The 18,043-nt window shown below is 50.0% G+C and overlaps 1 protein-coding gene across 1 annotated transcript; it reads left to right on the forward strand.

Moving 5' to 3' along the window:
* Positions 1-8,964: 8,964 nt before the first annotated feature.
* Positions 8,965-10,739, forward strand: LOC132517895 (interleukin-3-like). The gene is made up of 5 exons (XM_060145935.1): positions 8,965-9,129; positions 9,226-9,261; positions 10,261-10,353; positions 10,482-10,517; positions 10,635-10,739. Exons 1-5 carry the CDS (start codon positions 8,965-8,967, stop codon positions 10,737-10,739), a joined length of 435 nt encoding a protein of 144 aa, XP_060001918.1.
* Positions 10,740-18,043: the final 7,304 nt, after the last annotated feature.

Genomic DNA, 18,043 nt, shown 5'->3' on the forward strand with positions numbered 1-18,043 from the left:
GGCAAAGGCCTGGACTCGGGGACTCTACACAAGGTTGTGAGAGTTAGTGGGCAGCTTGGTAAGGACTCCAGGGCATCATCCAGGAAGATACTCAACTTCCTCAAGAACTCCTTAAAATCTCTTTGCTAGGGTGTGCTCTACTCCCTTTGAGGAAATCACAAATTTGGGTCAGGTGTGGGGAATGTGGAAGGTGTATGGCAGGTGCCATGCTCAGTCGGGGCAGTGGGCGCCCCAGCCTGGCTGGCAGCTTACCTGGGATGTGGTCTTGGGGATGGTCAGGGTTTGCAGGAGTTCCTGTGGACCACAGACAAGAGAAGCCAGTCAGCCTTTGGGGGAAGCCAGGAAGGCAGTGGGGGGGCCTCTGTGACTAAGCAGGTATTGAGTGGCAGCTCTATCCCCAGCCCTGGAGGGGTTGGTCACAGAGGAGGGGGTAGGAACTGGGAAATGGGGGCAGAAAATCTGCTCCTGTTTGGGAAAGGGCAAGACAAGGTCACTCACTCTGACCTGGAGTGGACTCTTCTGGGGACGTGGAGACCCCGGTGCCAGAGGGACCCTCCCCAGCCTCACATACCTCACGCTACTTCAGATTTTTACTGATGGTTAAAGACACATTAAAGATACTGACAAACTTCTCTAAGGCATTCCAGAAGGGAGCCAAGTTAGACTTCAGATGGGCTTTTCTCTGCTGGGACCAAGAGTGTGTGAGACAGGGCTGGGGAGCGGCTGTCCTCCTCGTGGCCTTGTCTGTCATCCCTGACACCTCCTTTCTGGAGAGGTCTTCAGCAGAGCCCTCCACCCTCTCCCGCAGCCCGCCAGCTCACCAGCTCTGTCCTGACCCCAACCCCAGGAGGAACCCAGCTGCCCTAAGGGCACACACCTGAGGTGGTCCCAGCATGTTCTGGCAAAGGCCAGTCAAGGCAGGGCCCATCCCACCTCCTGGCTCCAGGTGGCCTGGGGAAGGGGCTTGGGTGAATGGAGAATACTTCTTGAACCAGCTGCCAGAGAAGAACCCAAAGGGAAGGAGGCCAGCTTGGCTAAAACAAAATTTTAGAACTCCCACACTTGGGAAAACGCAACTACGGCACAGCCCCACATGAGACAAAGAAGAGGGTGATGGACGTATCTGCCATTAAGATGCCAGGTAAAGATTAAGACTCAGGAGAGACCCATTAATATGCCAGGTAAAGAGTTAAGACTCAGAGGAGACCATCCAGGTGCGCCGGACCCCAGTGCACCCAAGCCGAGAGCAGTGACCAGCAACACGATGGCAGTCACCAGCAAGGAGACAGTGGGCCCTCAGCTTCAGTGCTCACCTTCAGCATGTGCCACTGATCAAAGTGTTTAGATTCCTGCAGGGGAGAAGGGAGAACCCATGAGTGCCACTGGCCTGAGGTTGAGCCAGGCTGTCCCTGCCTCATGCCCAGCATGGCCCCAGCTACTCACAGAGGTGATCGTCAGGTTATTCTGGATTTCAGAGAGGATGTACCAGTAGCAGCAGGCCTGGGGCTGGTTTCAGGGGGTCCCTAAGGGCCGGGGGTTTGGGAGGCTGAAGGGAAGGAAGATGAGGAAGCAGGAGGCAGAGGGATCCCCACATCTCTGAGCTGCTGGGATTGACTGTGGTCCTCCCTGATCCTATGGAAATCTGAAATGGCCTGGCTTCTCTTAAAGGTCCAGTGGAGTCAGGGGGAGGTTGGGAGATGGGGTGATGGTGGGGTGTGTGAAGAAGCCCCAGATGGGCTGATACCCTTTTCTGATATAGAACCTCTACGACAAACAAATCAACCTATGCATCATTTTCTGGTACTCAAGATCAGTAAAACTTGAAAAACTGTTCTCAAAGCATTTCCTTCTTTCTTTTCTTTTCTTCTTCTTCTTCTTTTTTTTTTTTTTTTTGGCTGCAAGTCTTGCAGGATCTTAGTTCCCTGACCAGCGATTGAATCTGTGCCCTTGGTAGTAAAAGCACGGAGGCCTAACCACTGGACCACCAGGGAATTCCCTCCAAGGGTTTCACCTCACCTTACCAAGGAGGATACGAGCCACTGCCCACCAGACAGAGTGCGCGCAGGTGAGAGGGCAGCCTAGCTCTGAGTTCGCCCAGGCCTATCTGTGCCTCTTCCCAGCTGGGATCTGGTCCTGTTGCCCTCTGACAGCTCTGACTCTCTGTCACCATCCTCACAGGCCTCCCACTCTGCCTGAGAGGCAGACAAGATTCTGCCTGGGAACATCTTCTACGTGGCTAACCATTTGTGCGAAGCCTCAAACATGTAGAAGAGTACACTTGACCCTTGACCAACACAGGGATTAGGGGCACTGACATCCCCACAGTTGAAAATCCACATGTAACTTCTGACTCCTCAAAAACTTTACTACTAATAGGCTACTGCTGACCAGAAGCCTTACTGATAACATAACAGTTAGTTAACACTTATTTTGTATACGTACTATACACTGTATTCTTACAGTGAAGTAACGTAGAGAAAAAAATGTTAAGAAAATCATAAGGAAAATACATTTACAGTACTGTACTGTATTTATTGATTCCACAAGTTTATGTTGTGTTTCTAAGATGAATTGTCTGCCTGTCAGTACCTATACCTACAACAATGCTATCTTATATGATACCAAACACTGTAGATGTTATGTGTATTACTAACAGTAGACATCAAAAATGAAAAGATAATATGAAAAAGAAATTCATACTTTTTTTAAAGGTATAAAGATTCATGCATTGATAATGAAGAAGCAGCAATATGACTGCTTTATTGTAGCCCAGTGTAATCAACAGGATTGCTTCATGGTAGCCTAGCCTATACACTAATGAATAAATCGTTATACAACTGTGTTGGAATACTGTATTACAGTCATATTCATAATACAGTATTGGAAACATTGTTACATTTTTTAAAATCCACCAATCTGTGACAATATGCTGATACAAAATTTCTCCAATTACAAGAGAGAGAGGCATACTGTAGCATAATGTGATTCTTTGAAAGCAAAGTTATAAAACAGTAAGAAAACTAACACATTATTAATTTTATATTAAATGTCACTCACTTTATGCCTACATAAGGATAGACTAGTATTCACATATATTTTATGCATTCATGACACAGTTTTCTTAATTTCTTCAATATTTCTACGCTCCACAGCTCATCTGTCAATTTTTTCAAATTGTTGCAAATCTCCAAAATTTTTTCTAATATATTTATTTTAAAAAATCCATGTATAAGTGGAACCACACAGTTCAAAACCATGTTGTTCAAGGGTCAACTATATTATTTAAGAGCCTGGAACACTGTGTTACTAGCATTTAAGTCCCAACATTGTCACCTCACAGTTTTGGGGCAGCTTCCTTGAGAATGGGGACTGTGGGGCTGAGGGCCCTATATGCCTGTCCCTCCCCTGGCTCCTGGTTTTGTCTGAGATAAATATAATGAACACAGTAGGAATGAACGCATGTTCCAAGTCTTTGTGTTCCAGGTGAGCAACAAGAGAGTGACAGGCACCAAATGCCTATACATTAATAACAAGAATGACATGGCCACCCCCAGTTCCCCGGATACTGGAGCAATGGCTAGTAGGGTTGAGGTCAACAGACAGAACATCTGCATCCCCAAACCCAGATTTACTTGGGAGCACTTCCTCTGCAACTTGCCTGGCTCCAGACCATCCTTGAGATGTTAGATGTCCCTTCCTCCAGTCCTCCCCCACAGTCCAGATGGGAGAGGCTGCCCCGCTTCTGGGCTTCCCTTTCCTACCCCACCCCGACCCCACCAGGCTTATCATCCTAAACTGTGCTTCTCCATCTGTCTTCTCTATTAGACTGAGCTTGGGGAGGAGGTCCACTCGGCACAGGTGTGCCCCAAGGAGGCTGCATCCCTGCAGCATGGGCTAGAATTCTGAGGGTGCACAGGTTGAGGTTGTACAGGCCCCAGGGAAGGAGTACAGAGCTGGGTGGGACAGGAAGCTGGTCCTCTCCATCTGAGCCCACCCAGGAGGCTCCTTCCTGCACTCTCTGCTGAGGTGGACACGTGAAACTGATGACACTGCTTGGCCAGCCAGGAGCCCTGAGCTGCCTTCTGTATTGACAAAACCAGGCGGTGTGGTCAGGGCCACCAGTGAAAGTGCAAGTGAGGTCATGGGGAAACTAAATCTGACACATGATGCCATGGAGAGGGTGACAGAGGAGATAGTCATGATGATGGAGCCCTGGGTCCCTGCCAGTGATGGGCACTCAGTAACTCCACCAGGCCTATGGGGGTGACAGGAAGGAACAGGAGTGAACCTCTGGATGAATGGGCCCCAGGGGCCAGGACCACGGACACTGTGCCCCACTCTGAATGTATCTGGGCAACAGGCGGGACCAAGCCAGGCCTGCAGGGGTCTGTAGGACGGGGCCCAAGGACCCACTCTGAAACCCACAGGGTCTCTTCCTGCAGACCCCAGGCAGCAGTTCTGGGCTGGCTCTCCTGCCCCAGCTCTAGCAGGGCCTCCCTTGTGCCCGCCCAGGGCTGGGCACCCTTAGTTCATTTCCCTTTGTGATCACAATCAGTCAGCCTGTGGAGGAAGCTTTCCCTGGGCTGGGTTGACGCAGGTGCCTGGGGTGAGATCACTTTCTTACAGGGGGCCAGGCCTCACCCAGGGGGTCAGGCAGGACTGTGGCCTGCAGGGGAGGAAAGGAGGGTTCCTGTGATTTCACCTGAAGCAGCTTCTTTAGAGTCAAGACAAACCTCAAAGGAGACTCCTGGAGGAGGCCCAGGCTCTGCCTGCTTCCCCTGAGAAGCTGCAGAAGCTCTGTGGAAGGTTCCCACCTGTCCTCCACAGGGGCAGCTGGGCAGCCCTTCTGAATCACATTTGCTTGGAGGAATGTGACTCTGTTCCTCGCACAAATGCGCCATCCTTGCTTCCTTCCCAGCCCTTCATGGCCTCCTCCCATGGCCCCTTCACCTTGCCTCAGGGGCCTGCCTTTCTACACTCTAGCCCAGCGAAACCTTGGATTGTCCCAACCTCCTCACCCTCTGACCCCTGGATGCCAGCCCCTCAAGGTCATCCCTAGCAGTCAGTTCACATTCCCCAACCATGCCACCCTCCGTTCTTCAATGGCTGACTTGGCCTCCTATTTCCCGGGGAAGACAGAAGCCATTGTCCCCTCCTGCCACCAAACCCACTGCACGTTCCCAGACTGGGCCCACCCAGGCAGCCCTCCCCTGAGCTCTCTGCTCAGGTGGGCCTGTGATACCTGATGTCGGGAGCCCTCCCTGTGACCGTCCCCCTCAGGCACTCACTACACTGGCCCAACATCCAGGTCTCTCACCTAGTCCCAGCTCATCTCCAGCAGAGAGATACTCGAGTTTCCCTGCCTGGAAAGATCCTTCTCTGACCCCTTGACTCCTCTAGCTGCCTTCCTCTCCTTCTCTTCAGAATAGATCTTCGAAGAGCTGCCTGCCCTCTCTGTCTCACCCTCCTTCACTCCTCAGCCCACTACCACCGGCTTCTGCCCCCACCATACATTAAAACTGCTCTCCCAGAGGCTCCAGTGGCCTCCTTGTCAACAATCCCAGTGGCCACATCTTATCTTTACCCTATTGCCCCCTCCCGCCACCTGGCATCACCTCCTAATTTGTCACTTTCCAGTGCTGTCATGGTGGGTGCTCAGCCTCTGGGGTCAGACAGACTTGCTTGCTTTCAGCCCTGGGCGATGTTGCTTCCTAGCTGCATGAACTCAACCTCTCTGAGCCTCAGTTTCCTCTTCTGTAAAATGGGGATCATAATCATCCCTGCCTCAGGCTCATTGTGAGGATTAAATGAATTAACCCATAAAAAGAACTCTGTGCCCGGCAGTGGAAGTTAGCTGTTAGAGTCTTTACCTGCATCTGGTTTTCTCCATCCCCACCAGAATCAACCAGCTCCAGCCTTCCCACTATCTGTGGTCCAGAGAACTTCCCTGCCTCCACGCTGGCCAACCTGCTGTCCTGATTCTTCCCAGCCATTCTCCCCACAGTAGCTAGACTGGGCTTCCTGGGACCCAAACCTTCCAGGGACCACACCTGTCGCTGGCTGAAAACCCCACAATGCTTCCAGGGCTCCTAGCATGAAGCCTAAACCTCCTCCTCCTTTCATAGACTTTATAACTATTTTTTAAACAAGAGGCAAACTACAAAGGTCAAGATTTACAATAACACTACTCAGAATTTTTCTTTGCTACAATACAACGTGAAGTCAGGACTGTTTAAGAAGGCTTGCAGGAATGTTCGGCCTCCATAGCTTTAAAATTCCCTCAAAAAGCTCATTTACATAAAAAAGAGGTTTCTCTCTATAAGAAATCACATTTTTTTGTGTGTGTGCACAGGTCTCAAAACTCTTATACAGAATGTAATACCAAACCACAGTTGAGTATTTAAGCAGCTCTGGGTCTCTGGGACATGAACCCCCGCCCCTGCCTGAGCTGAATACTTTAAATCTGAACTTTTTTTTTTTTAATTCTTATTTTTCTTCCACACTTTAAAGTTGAAATATAGTTAATGTACAATATTATATGTTATAGGTGTACAGTACAGTGATTCACAAAATTTAAAACTTATACTCATTTATAGTTATTATAAAATATTGGCTATATTCCCCTTGTTGTACAACATATCCTTGTAGCTTCTTTTATACCTCATAGTTTGTACCTCTTACTCCCCTACTTCTATATTGCCCCTCCCCGCTTTTCTCTCCTCACGGGTAACCACTAGTTTGTTCTCTATATTTGTTAGTCTGCTTCCTTTTTGTTATATTCACTAGCTTGTTGTATTTCTTAGATTCCACATATGAGTAATACAATACAGTATATCTTTCTCTGTTAGACTTATTTCACGTAGCATAATGCCCTCCGTGTCCATCCATGCTGCTGCAAATGGCAAAATGTCATTATTTTTCGTGGCTGAGTAACATTCCACTGGGTATATATATGTACCACATTTTCTTTATCCATTCATCTGTTGATGGACACTTAGGTTGCTTCCATATCTTGGCAATTAAATCAGAGCTTCTTAAATGTCACGTGAATCACCTGAGGACCTGGTCAAAAGGCAATTTTTGAATCAGAAAGTCTGGGGTGAAGTCTGAGGGTCTGCACTTCACACAAGCCCCCAGCTGATGGTGAAGCTGCAGGTCCGAGGTCCAAGCTGAGTAGGAAGGCTTTATGTCTATCTCTGCCCACAAGATGGTGCATCTCTTAAGGAGAGGAACGGTATCTGCTTTATTCACAGTGCGTGCACAAAGCAAGTGCTTCGTAAGTTTGTTGAATGAATTGTTCTTAGTGGGTACCCAGTCCTAAGGCTCCCTACTTGTTTCTGTTGCCTCATTTCACTCATGCCTTTGAGACACTCCCCTTGCTTTTTGAGGATGCTCTGGGCCCAGATCCAAGGGCTGAGCTAGGAGCCACGTATATCGGCCACAGGCATTATTCTCATTATTTCCTTGCATCACAGCCTCTTCACCTGCCTCTGCTGCAACCACATCTTGGTCCTTGTCTTCACCAGATCTCCATCTGCTCAGAAGCCTGAAACACCCAAATTCCCCCGCCTCAGCATAACCTCCTATCCTTCATCTCCCCACACGGATCATATCACACTGCACCCCAGCCCCTGGCATTTCCATTCTGTCTCTCTTCTCCCCCACCACCACAGCCCCAATCATCTCAAAGAACTCTTCCCCATGTCCCTGTTACACTTATCCCTTTACCAACACCCCCTGCCCTGGGCCTGTGTCAGGGCCTGACATGCCCCATGGGGCAGCAGTTTACCTCTTCCTTCAGGGTCTGCCCTCTAAGCCTCCCACCTTCCTAGTTTGCCTGCTTCCCATCTGGCTGCTGCTTCTCTGATTCTTTGTGGACTCTCCCGTGGTCTATCCCTGCCCTCTGCCCTGTTCAGCAAACCCTTCCTTCTGGCCTGCATCTGCCAAATCACACTTCAGCACAGACTGGGATCCAGACCCCTGAGACACAACTCTCTCCTTTGGTCACTGGACCGCATCACCAGAGGCCCAGCATGAAACCTCTCTTCCTTTCCCTCGCCCTTCAGACCTTGTCAATCCCACCACCTAAACCTACCCAGGCCAGCCCCCTCCTCCTACTTCCCACTGACATCTTCCTCAAGGGCCCCCATCAACGGGCCCCTGAGCCCAGCTCCTCTGTGCTACCAGAGGGACTGCCCAGGGCCTGCAGCCAGGCCTCCACCAGGGGCTAACATCCCACAGCACAGGGCAGAGTTGGGCTGTGCTGTTATCACACCAATAAGAGAATGGGCGTCTGGTGCCTGAGCTCCATCTGCCACCCACCAGGAACAGAGAGTGTAGAGGAGAAGCTGCCCAAAGCCCGGGAGGCAAACCACTGGGGGCTTTAACACCAGTAATTCAGTGCTAGGAGTGGGTATCAAGAGATGTGCTCTCAGTGGACGAGCCCACAGGTGGATGGTTAGCCATGTGACCGGCTGCCAGACAAACTCTTGCCTGTTCCACTGGGCCTTCACCTGGCCACCCATGCAGAACCAGGCAGTGCCAGGTGGGGCGGGCAGCAGAGGGTCAGGGCTGTCCAGGGGATGGCAGGACCAGGTCCCACTGGGCAGGAGGCTCAAGGGAGCTCAGAGTCAGGGGGCCGCTCCCCTGTCAGACAGGTCCTTTTACCTGTCCCCACTCTGCCCAGTGACCTGCCTGTCTCTTAGCCTCCTTTGCAAGATGAGGAGATACCCTGTAATTTTTTTTTTCCAAGTTTCACTGATTTTGAGTACTAAAAAGTGATGAATAAGTCTGTGGTTTGCTATGGAGGTTCCATGTCAGATAAAGATTCTTCTGAAGCCCGCCCGCCACACCCCCGCTTGCCCGCGGCACGGGCCTGCTGCATAAAAGACGGCGGCTGTCTCAGACACTTCATAATGCCACGAAGGACCCGGACAAGACAGAATTCATCCTGCCAGCCCAAACATGCGCAGCCTCCCCATCCTGCATTGGCTCCTGTTCCTGCTCACACTCCACACCCCTCAGGCACAAGGGGCACCGGTCAAGACACCAGGAACCCAACAATGCTATGTACTCAACCTGATCCGGGAAATTATAAATGAGCTAGACAATCTACCTGTGGCTTCAGAAGTGAGTAGCTGGGATAAGGTTGGCAAGGGGCAGGGAAGGGCTGGCAGGTGCCTCAGGCCAACAGGACTCATGGGCTCTCTCCCTCTGCTCCTACAGGACTTCTTGAACTCAAACGAAAAGAGGAGGCTGATGGTAAGAGTTCAGCCCCACAAATGGGTGCACTTGGGTGGGTCCCCATTCACCTCCTGCCTGGGTGACCTCAGGCGTGTCACTTCACCTTGACTAGCTTCGGTGTTTTCATCTGTAAATAGGGTTAACAGCACCTGTCTCAGTGGGGTTGTTGTGAGGATTAAATGCACACTGTGTGTCAAGTTCCCAGACCAGCCTCTGGTGCTTAGCAGCTGCTCAACACATTTCCCCCGTCATGGCTATAATAATGAAAATGATTTCTTTTTAAATTACAAAATGAAAAGGCAGTTCTAGGTGAACAATATCACAGGTTTTAAGCTCAGTTTTCAGTGGAGCATCCTCTGGGCTGGCAGACTAAAATTTCCCTCAGGATCACGTTTGCTTCCCTCCTTTTCCTTGAATAATTGTCATATTTTCAACTCTGATCAGCCCTAGTTATCATAATTTATAGCTATTTTTCCTAAAGTGGTTATCTCACTTTTGCTTGCATGGCATTATTTGGGTAAAACAAGAGGTGGAATCTCTCCTGAGTTTACTGGCCATTTGTATTCCCCCTCTCTTAGGCACTCACAGTTCACACACTGCACCCGTTTCCATGCTGGGGCCCCTGTGACTGTCTTCCTGATTTCTAGGAGCCCTTAATTCAGTCAAGGCCTCTTGCTGCAAATATTTCCCTTGGCCAACCCTTTGCCTTTTTAGAGCCTGTTTTGGGAAATTTTTTCTCCCCAAGTGCAGAAAGATCCACCCAGGCCCTTCATGCAGCTCACAGGAGGCTCGGGATGTGGGTGACATAAGGCTTGCCTGGGGTGTGCACTCACCTCTAGGCCTGTGCCCTTCAGAGCAGTTCAGGGACCCACCTGGGGCAAGAAGGGGACAAGGAGGGGATTGTCCAGGGATGTCCCTGAAAGCACGCTTGGAAAACTGTGGGGATGACTTCAGCCCAGCCATGGGAAGGACACTCTCCAACCTTTCCCCACTTACATGAATGCTTTGTCCCCTTAGAAAACAAGGCTCTGGATGCCAAACCTGGAAGAATTCCTGACATTTGCCACAAATTCCCTTGGAGAGGATTCGAAAATCAAGAAAAATCTTAAGGTATGTGAAGCTGTCAAGGGTTTTGTCATTCCTGCCTTGGCCCTGCCCTGCCTCTGGGGAGGAGGGTAGCAGGTCCTGCTTCTTTTCCAGCCAAGTCTCTGACTGTCTGCTTCGGTCTCTTCCCACAGGAAATCCAGCCAATCCTGCCCACAACCACGTCCACGGTAAGTTGCCCCCTAGATGTCCCTGCAGGTGATGCCCTCAGCTATGACCTGACCCCAGCCTGTCATCCACCTTCCAACCTGGCTCCATCTAATGCCACCTTCTTGGTTTCTTCACAGGAAGAGCCAATCCTTATTGAGAAGGATAACTTGGGTGATTTCCGGGTGAAACTGAAGGAATATCTGTCTGCCATTAGAGACTCTCTGAATTGTAAGAACACATAGAGCCCTAACACCTGAAGTCGGAAGCTCAGCTCCCTCTCTGGAGCCTCGGAACGTCAGTAACAGCAGATGTCCTAAGTTTCTTGGATGTCTCTCGCATAGTCCGGGACTGGAAGAATTTCATTTTCTCCTGTGGAGTCAGACTAATTGTTAATTACCTAATTCCTGAAATGTGCAGCCCCCATTTGTCCTTCTGTGATTATTCTCATTTTTATTTTATTGAGACTATTTATTTATGTATTTATTTATTACCTTGTGCAATGTGAAGGGTATTTATTTTAGCAGAGGAGCCATGTCTTGCTCTTTCTGAAAAAGATTCAAGATGGGGACTTCGGGGCATGTTCATTTGTACCTCAGGTTTTAAACTGGTTTCTATACATCTGTGAAAATAAACCACACTTTCTGAACAAATGCTTTGTTGCTAGTGTCTCATTTTTACTCAGGTCTTAGTAACTCTCTTGCCTGATGATTTAACACACCTCCCTACCACCAGATGGGCCTGGAACCCACATCCTGGCAATCTGTGGTCCACTGGGGAGCCAGATTGAGTTTTAGAAAATGCAAATATGACCATGTTGGTTTATACTTCATTTTCCAGTCCTCAGGGTCTTCTGGACCTTGTCCAGATCATTAGGGTAGCATAAAAGTCCTGGTTCCATCCAGTGCTTCTATTTCCTTTCTCCCACAGCTACCTACCTCCTTGATGCTCCAGGTAACAGAAGCGCTGTGGCTTCCTAGAGGAACCACACACCTTGCTTCCTACCTCTAAACCTTTACCCACACTGTAACCTCAGCCTCACATGCCCTGATCCTGACTCAACATGCCCAGGTTCATTTAAAGAAGCTGTTAACTACTTGAAGTAACAAGTAACACTCTGATTACTTAAAGAGCCCTTTTCCAGCACGTTTTCTAATGCATAGTCATTAAAGGGATGAATGAAGGTAGAGAAATAGAAGGTGCAATGTAGTTTTTGAATTAGATCAGACTGAAATCTTTCTTATTAAAGTAGACAAGAAATAACATAATAAAGACAAGTCAGACAAAAACAGTCTCCTGTATCTTATAAAGGATGCGAAAATGTGTGCAGTAATTCTTCTTTTTTTTTTAATTTACTATAAAGTGTCTGTGCTTAGGGGGAGTTGGAATCCTATTGAGAAAGAAAAAATGAATACATGGAGGAAAAAAAGACCAGCTCAAATGTTGCATACCTCTGGGTTATCCACACTACTCCAGGACAGAGCTCTTCTCTGAAACAGGTGCGTAGGCAGGGACCCACTGGAAGGACAGCCAGTGTGGCCCCGAGGTGGCACAGACTGACCTGAATGATGGAGACTGGGGCATCACTGAATGTGGCTTCAGTCTGCCACCTGACCGTTGGGGTCCCACTGACCCTTTAGCTCTGAGTGCCTCCCTCTCTGGTTCCCCTGCACTCTGCCCAGGTGCACTTCCTCCAGTCTGGGGGTTCAGGGGAGAAGAGGCAGAGCAAACTTTCCTGTCACCATGCTAAGGAGTAATGTCATCCTCTCTGACTCCTCACAAGTCCCATAAGAGCTTTGGGTGCTGAACACCTATGTGTCAGGCCCTCTACTGGACACTGGGAATATGGCAGTGACTAGACAGATGGAAGGTATCCAGGGAGCTTGCTTTAGATTGAATGGCCTGGGAAGGTCTTTCTGAGGAGGGGACATATAGGTTGAAACCTGAATGACAAGAAAGGGCCAGCCATGCAGCAATCAGGGAGGAAGGAACTCTGGAAAGAGGGAACAACAGCCAGTGCCTGGAGACTGAAATGTGCTGAGAGCACTCATGGAACAGAAGGAAAAGTCCACAATTCTCCCTCAGTTTCTCTCCCTTCCCTCCTCAGGCTTTATAAAAATTCAAAACCTACATTGGTGTGTATATTTTTTTTCCTGAAAATAAAAACCTCATGAAATTGTCATAGTGTACACATTTTTTTCTTATTGTCTACATACCAGAGTTTTTTAAATGTTGTATTTTAATTGTTCACATTTTATTTTAAAAATATTACTTAGAATTACTTTGTGTTTAAAGATGAATATACTGTAGAAAAGAGACATTCTCATTTATTATTGATGAAAGTGTAAAATTTTCAAACTCTTTGAAAGGTAAGCTGCTATTATCTACTTAAATGTGATAGGCATACCTTGTGATTATTTGTTATATACATACGTGTGTATATATGAGCACAAATAATTATTACTCTATTGATCTATGTTTCATAATAATAATCTATATGTCCTTTAATAGATAATTTGTTAAATAACATAGTTATGAAGTGGATGCTATCTGGTTTCTGACTATAGGCACATTTATGTATTTGTCTAGCTATCTACCTCCCTCACTTTATATCTGTATATTTTGTTATAAAATTAACTACTTCATGGTTAAGAATGGGAAAAAAGAAAGATATAAAACAGTGTGAAACTATCTACCATTTGTGTTAATAAAAAAATTTAAAAAAAACCCCCAAAACCCAAAACCACAACCTGTGTTAGTGGCAAATGACTGCAGGAGGTGGGGGTCAGTGGTCAGGTCAGACAACACAGACTTGGTGCAGAAAGATCAGAGGACATGGAGTATAGGCAGGACCTGGGTGGAGGTGACATGCTTGAGAAGGGGGTGGGCCTTTTCAGGTTTCCTGTGGGCTTTTCATTGCCCTTCTTGTACAGCAGTCCAGCCTGCTTCAGGCTGAAGTGGGACAAACATGAGCCCAGCACACTCAGGCTCATCCTTGACCCCAAACCTCAGACCCTGCCTGGGTCTAACACAACCAGGCCCAAGCACAGCCCTGGTCCTGGGGCCCAGAACCAACAGGTGGTCAGTTCCCAGTCAAGTTAGGGTATTTTCACATCATGTCCATCTGCCTTCAGGGAGAGGGCTGACGACTCCATGACCCAACAGGAGGCCCTGGGGTGCCTGAGTCTCTCCTGAAGGTCTTTTTTCAGAGCCTGCCCAGACTGTCCTTAGTGCCAGGTCTATAGGTCCAGTTGCCACAAGGGGGCACCAAAGCCCCATCATCAGTCCCACAATGTCCAAGTGAAGGCCAAAGTTCCCACCTTCCCAAATCCAAGGTGCTTCTTCAGCAGGAAAGTAGATAACCTCAACCAGGAATTTTATTTTTTAATTTAAAAAATATTATGGAAAAGAATCTGAAGAAGAAAAAAATATATGTATATAAAACTAAAACTGAATAACTGCTGTCACCTGAAACACTGGAAATCAACTATACTTCAATTTTTTTAAATTATCGTTTTTTTACTGCGAGGGCAATATGAGAGAGCATAGATGAGCTTTACTGATAAACTTTGAAATACAGAAAAATAAAGCAAAGAGAAATTGCCAGGAAGGCAAACGCCTGAGGAGAGAACTCAGAGAGGCATTGCCCACCTCCCTCCATGGTGCAAATCCTCTTGCTCCAGGAAGGGGTTCTGCTCCTCCCACCCTGGCCTTGAATCTGCATTTGACTCAGTTCAGCGAACACCCTGAGGACCCTCCACAGCTTACCCAGGCTGGGGCAGGGGATTGGGGAGACACTGAGTCAGGCCTCCGGGGGCCTCTTGGCCATGTCCAGTTGGCCCAGGATGGTGTGGTAGGGGTTACTACATACAGAGCCATGGATGGATGGGTGTGGATCTCGTCAGAGGTGCTTCTCTCAGGAGGTAATGCACAGGGAGCTTGATAAAGGAGTAGGAGTTCATCAGGCAGCCAGAGGTGCAGAGAAGGACGTCAGGCAGATGGCACCAGGGAGTAAGGGTGTGGAGGTCTAAGAGCATAGGGTGAGTTGGGGGTCACAGGAGAGTTTAGGCAGTTTATAGGGCCACAGTGTGGGTGCCGGGTGGCCAGGTAGAGACAAGTCCCCCAGAGCTCCCTTGGTCAGGGAGCCCCAGGCACCTCTGGGTCTCAGCCTGGTCCCTCGTCATTCCTCCCTCTCTTTGCCTAGCCTAGCCCAGCCGGGCCTGGACACTGTGGAGACAGCAAGACTAGATAACCATGCCTGAGGAGTCGGGGGTGTATGGAGGGAGAGGGATAGGATGGGGCCACATCACTGTTTTTAATGCCAACAGGAAAGAGCCAGGGCAGAGGGAGAGAAGCTGGAGGAAGGAGGGGCCAGCCAAGCAGAGCCGGATCCCTGGGGCCATGGTGGGAAGGAGGGAGGGAGAGGCAGAGGTTGTGTGGGCCAGAGTGAAGGATTGAGTGAGTTCTCACCATGGGCTGGGGTCTCAATTTTCTCCTTGAAAACCTCAGGTCAGGCTCATGGAGGGGGAAGATGGATCAGGCAAAGGGACTCAGAATCCCCTCAATGACCAGATGAAGTCTATGACTGCCTTCATTTTACATACAAAAAAAAAACGAGGCACAGAGAATATGACTCCAGAGCCTCTGAATCCTCAAGCCACAGTGTTTTGGCCAATGCCCACTGAAGCAGAGGAGCCCTTTAAGTCTGGCTTAGGGCCCACCTGGGGTCTCCTCCTTGACTGGACCCAGGCCTCCAGAAGTACCTACTGGCTCCAAGACCTCCTGGTTTCAGCTCCAGGGGCGCACAGCACAGCCGTGGTGCCTCAGCTCTATCCGCCATTCATTGAACCACCACACGTTTATCGCCAAAATCCTCTACATGCACATTAGTCCCTTCTCCTATCCAGCACCCCCCACATATGCACACACACTGGGCTTAGATCCAGGCTCGTTCCCATCCCCATGCCTCATGGAGTTTCTGGGAGAGAGACCACTGGCTCACAGCCACCCCCTACCTTGACTGGTAGTCAAGGCTTCCTCTCTCCTACCCAGCTCCTCAGAGATCCCAGACTCAACTTCCACCTCCAGCCTTGGCTCATGCTGTGGCCCTCCAGGAGCCCTCCCTACTCCCCAGGGTCCACAGAATCCTAGCCTGAGGACTTCTCGCCTCCTCCTCAGACAGGCGCTCTTGACCATGCTGCCCCTGGGACTTCCTTCAGCAGACAATGGGCGAGTGTCTCCACTCACCCTGCCCTGGAGGGCACCACATGGGCCATGCCAGAAATGAAGTGGTGCAGCCAGGGACAGCAGACTGTGACAGTGAAGATGTGTACCTCTGAGGAGAGCTGTGCCAGGAAAGAAGTGTGGCTGTGCCCGTACCTGTGCCCAGGTGGGAAGCACCTGGTACTGGGGCACTGGTGGCAGAGTGCTGGCAGTGAGGGTCCACATCCGGGGGTGATGCTGGTAGGGTGCTCCTTCTCCTTCTGCTGTTATCTGTCTTGACCCCTATGGGGAAAAGGACCAGGGCTCCCTTGAGCATGGTAATAAAACAATGGATCCCTCAGAGGGGCTCTGAGCCTTGAATGGGGGTGGGGGAAACACTTTGGCCAAGCCCACCCCACATCAGTGAGCATCCAATAAATGTGACTCTGTTCTCCCCAGGCTGAGGGCCGGACTCAATGGCTGTTTTTTCCTACAAGGCAAGGCCCTGGGCCCTTGGCAGGGCCACCTCCTCCTACCCAGGACAGGGGGCAGGACTCGGGAGGAAAGTGCTCTGTAGCCGTGTGGTCAATTGGCTCTTTCCAGGAAAATCCATTTGACTGAGTCATTTCCAGTCTGCTGACCTTGAATACCCAGGCTGCCTGGCAGGGTTTGCCTCCTGGGGCTGGGTGTGGGGCAGTGTTGGGGTACTGGGGAAACGTCTGCACAGTAAACCTAAATCCACCCTTACCAGAAGCCTCTACCAGCTAAGCCTGTGGCCAGGGAGGCAGGGCCAGGGAGGCCTCTCTGAGATGGAAGGTGACTTTCCTCCTGGAAATGAGTTGTCACAGCTCAGACAATTAGTCAACAAACTTTTCCTATCTGCACCAAGGCCTGTGCTGGGGAGGAGGAGGACGGGACCCTCCCAGTGGCCTTCCATCTGGCCCTGAAGACTTTCAGTCTTGTAGGGGAGCAGTGGACCCTCCCATTGTATGGTCCAGGCTGGGATGGGGGGAATTCAGAGCTGAGGAATCTCAAGGAACCACTTGTCCCAGCTTGGTGGTCCCAGGGGCCAGAGACTTTTCCTGGGAGATGCTGCCTCCCAGTGCTTGCTGAAGGGGCAAGTAGAGTCAGGTGGGCAAGTCAGGCTGTCAGAGGGAGGAGGAGGAGGATAGCACAGGGGGAGAGTGTTTGGGGCACAGACAGGCAGAGAGTTTTAGGAACAGGTATGGTGAAGAGGAGGCAGGTTACAAAGTGTGCTGTGGAGTGTAAGCGAGAAGAGTTAGAACTACTCTCCATGTGTCAAAGGTGAGGACCCAGGGGATGAAAAAGCAGGTCTGCAGGGTCTAAGGGCCCACAGGAGGGTTCGACAGTTCAGAGGCTACGTGTGTAGGACACAGACCGGGAGCAGTCCCCATTCACGTGATGGCTAAGGCCACGGAGTGTTATTCGGGAAGAAGAGCTGAAGGCCAGGACAGCAGTGTTCAGGGGCCAGAGGCATGATAGCTGGGCGAGAGACTGGCCAGTGGCCAGTGGTCCTTGGAGAGTAGGAAAGGAGGAGCAGGAGCCACAAGGAGAGGTCCACACCAGCAGGGTGGCCTATGGGCATTGAAGTTGGCATGTGAAGGACAGGAGTCCATGGGTTTGGCAGTGAGGTTTGTGGGGAGCCACACATCTTTCTTCTGGAAAGATGACGTCAGGGCTGAGGTCATGACATGGGCAGGCATTCCTAGATTGCATGGCATGGAAAGTGACAGCGATAACATCGAGTGGGTGCGCTAAGGCAAGGGTGGGGGGTGAGGACCTAGATGGGCAGTGTGACTCCTTTTTGGCACGTTTCCCACAGGGTCAGGAGAAAACCCTCTGGAAGGGGTTTCCTATGGGTGTCCCTCCCACTGACTCTGGGGAAAATTAGGGGCTTGTGGCGTCCCCGGAATCTTTTTCACAGGGGAAGTTATGAAGGGGAAGGAAATGGGCCTGAGTTTCTCACGTCCCATGGGACCTCTGCACAGGCATCTCAGCTGATCTCACCCTCCCTGGGCCTGCCACCCCTTGTCTTCCCTGGGGACCTGAGGACAAGGAGACCAGTGGCCCACCCAGTCCACACTATCATTGATGACAGAGATGGGATTTGAACCCGTATCTGTTCCTGCTCCCCTGATGTCTTCTAACTCAGGGATCAGAAAGCCAGGAAATGCTGGTCACCTGGGTAGACCAGCAGAGGGATGTCCCCCTCAGGGCAGCTGTAAAGGGAGACTCCTCCAGGTGTGGGCAGGGAAGCTAGAGTGTCCTGTTAGTGTCCCCAGGAAGTCCTGGGAGCCAAAGGCACAATTTCCCCAGCAGAGCCTGC

Source organism: Lagenorhynchus albirostris, chromosome 3 (genome assembly GCF_949774975.1).
Source record: "Lagenorhynchus albirostris chromosome 3, mLagAlb1.1, whole genome shotgun sequence".
Classification (NCBI taxonomy): domain Eukaryota; kingdom Metazoa; phylum Chordata; class Mammalia; order Artiodactyla; family Delphinidae; genus Lagenorhynchus; species Lagenorhynchus albirostris.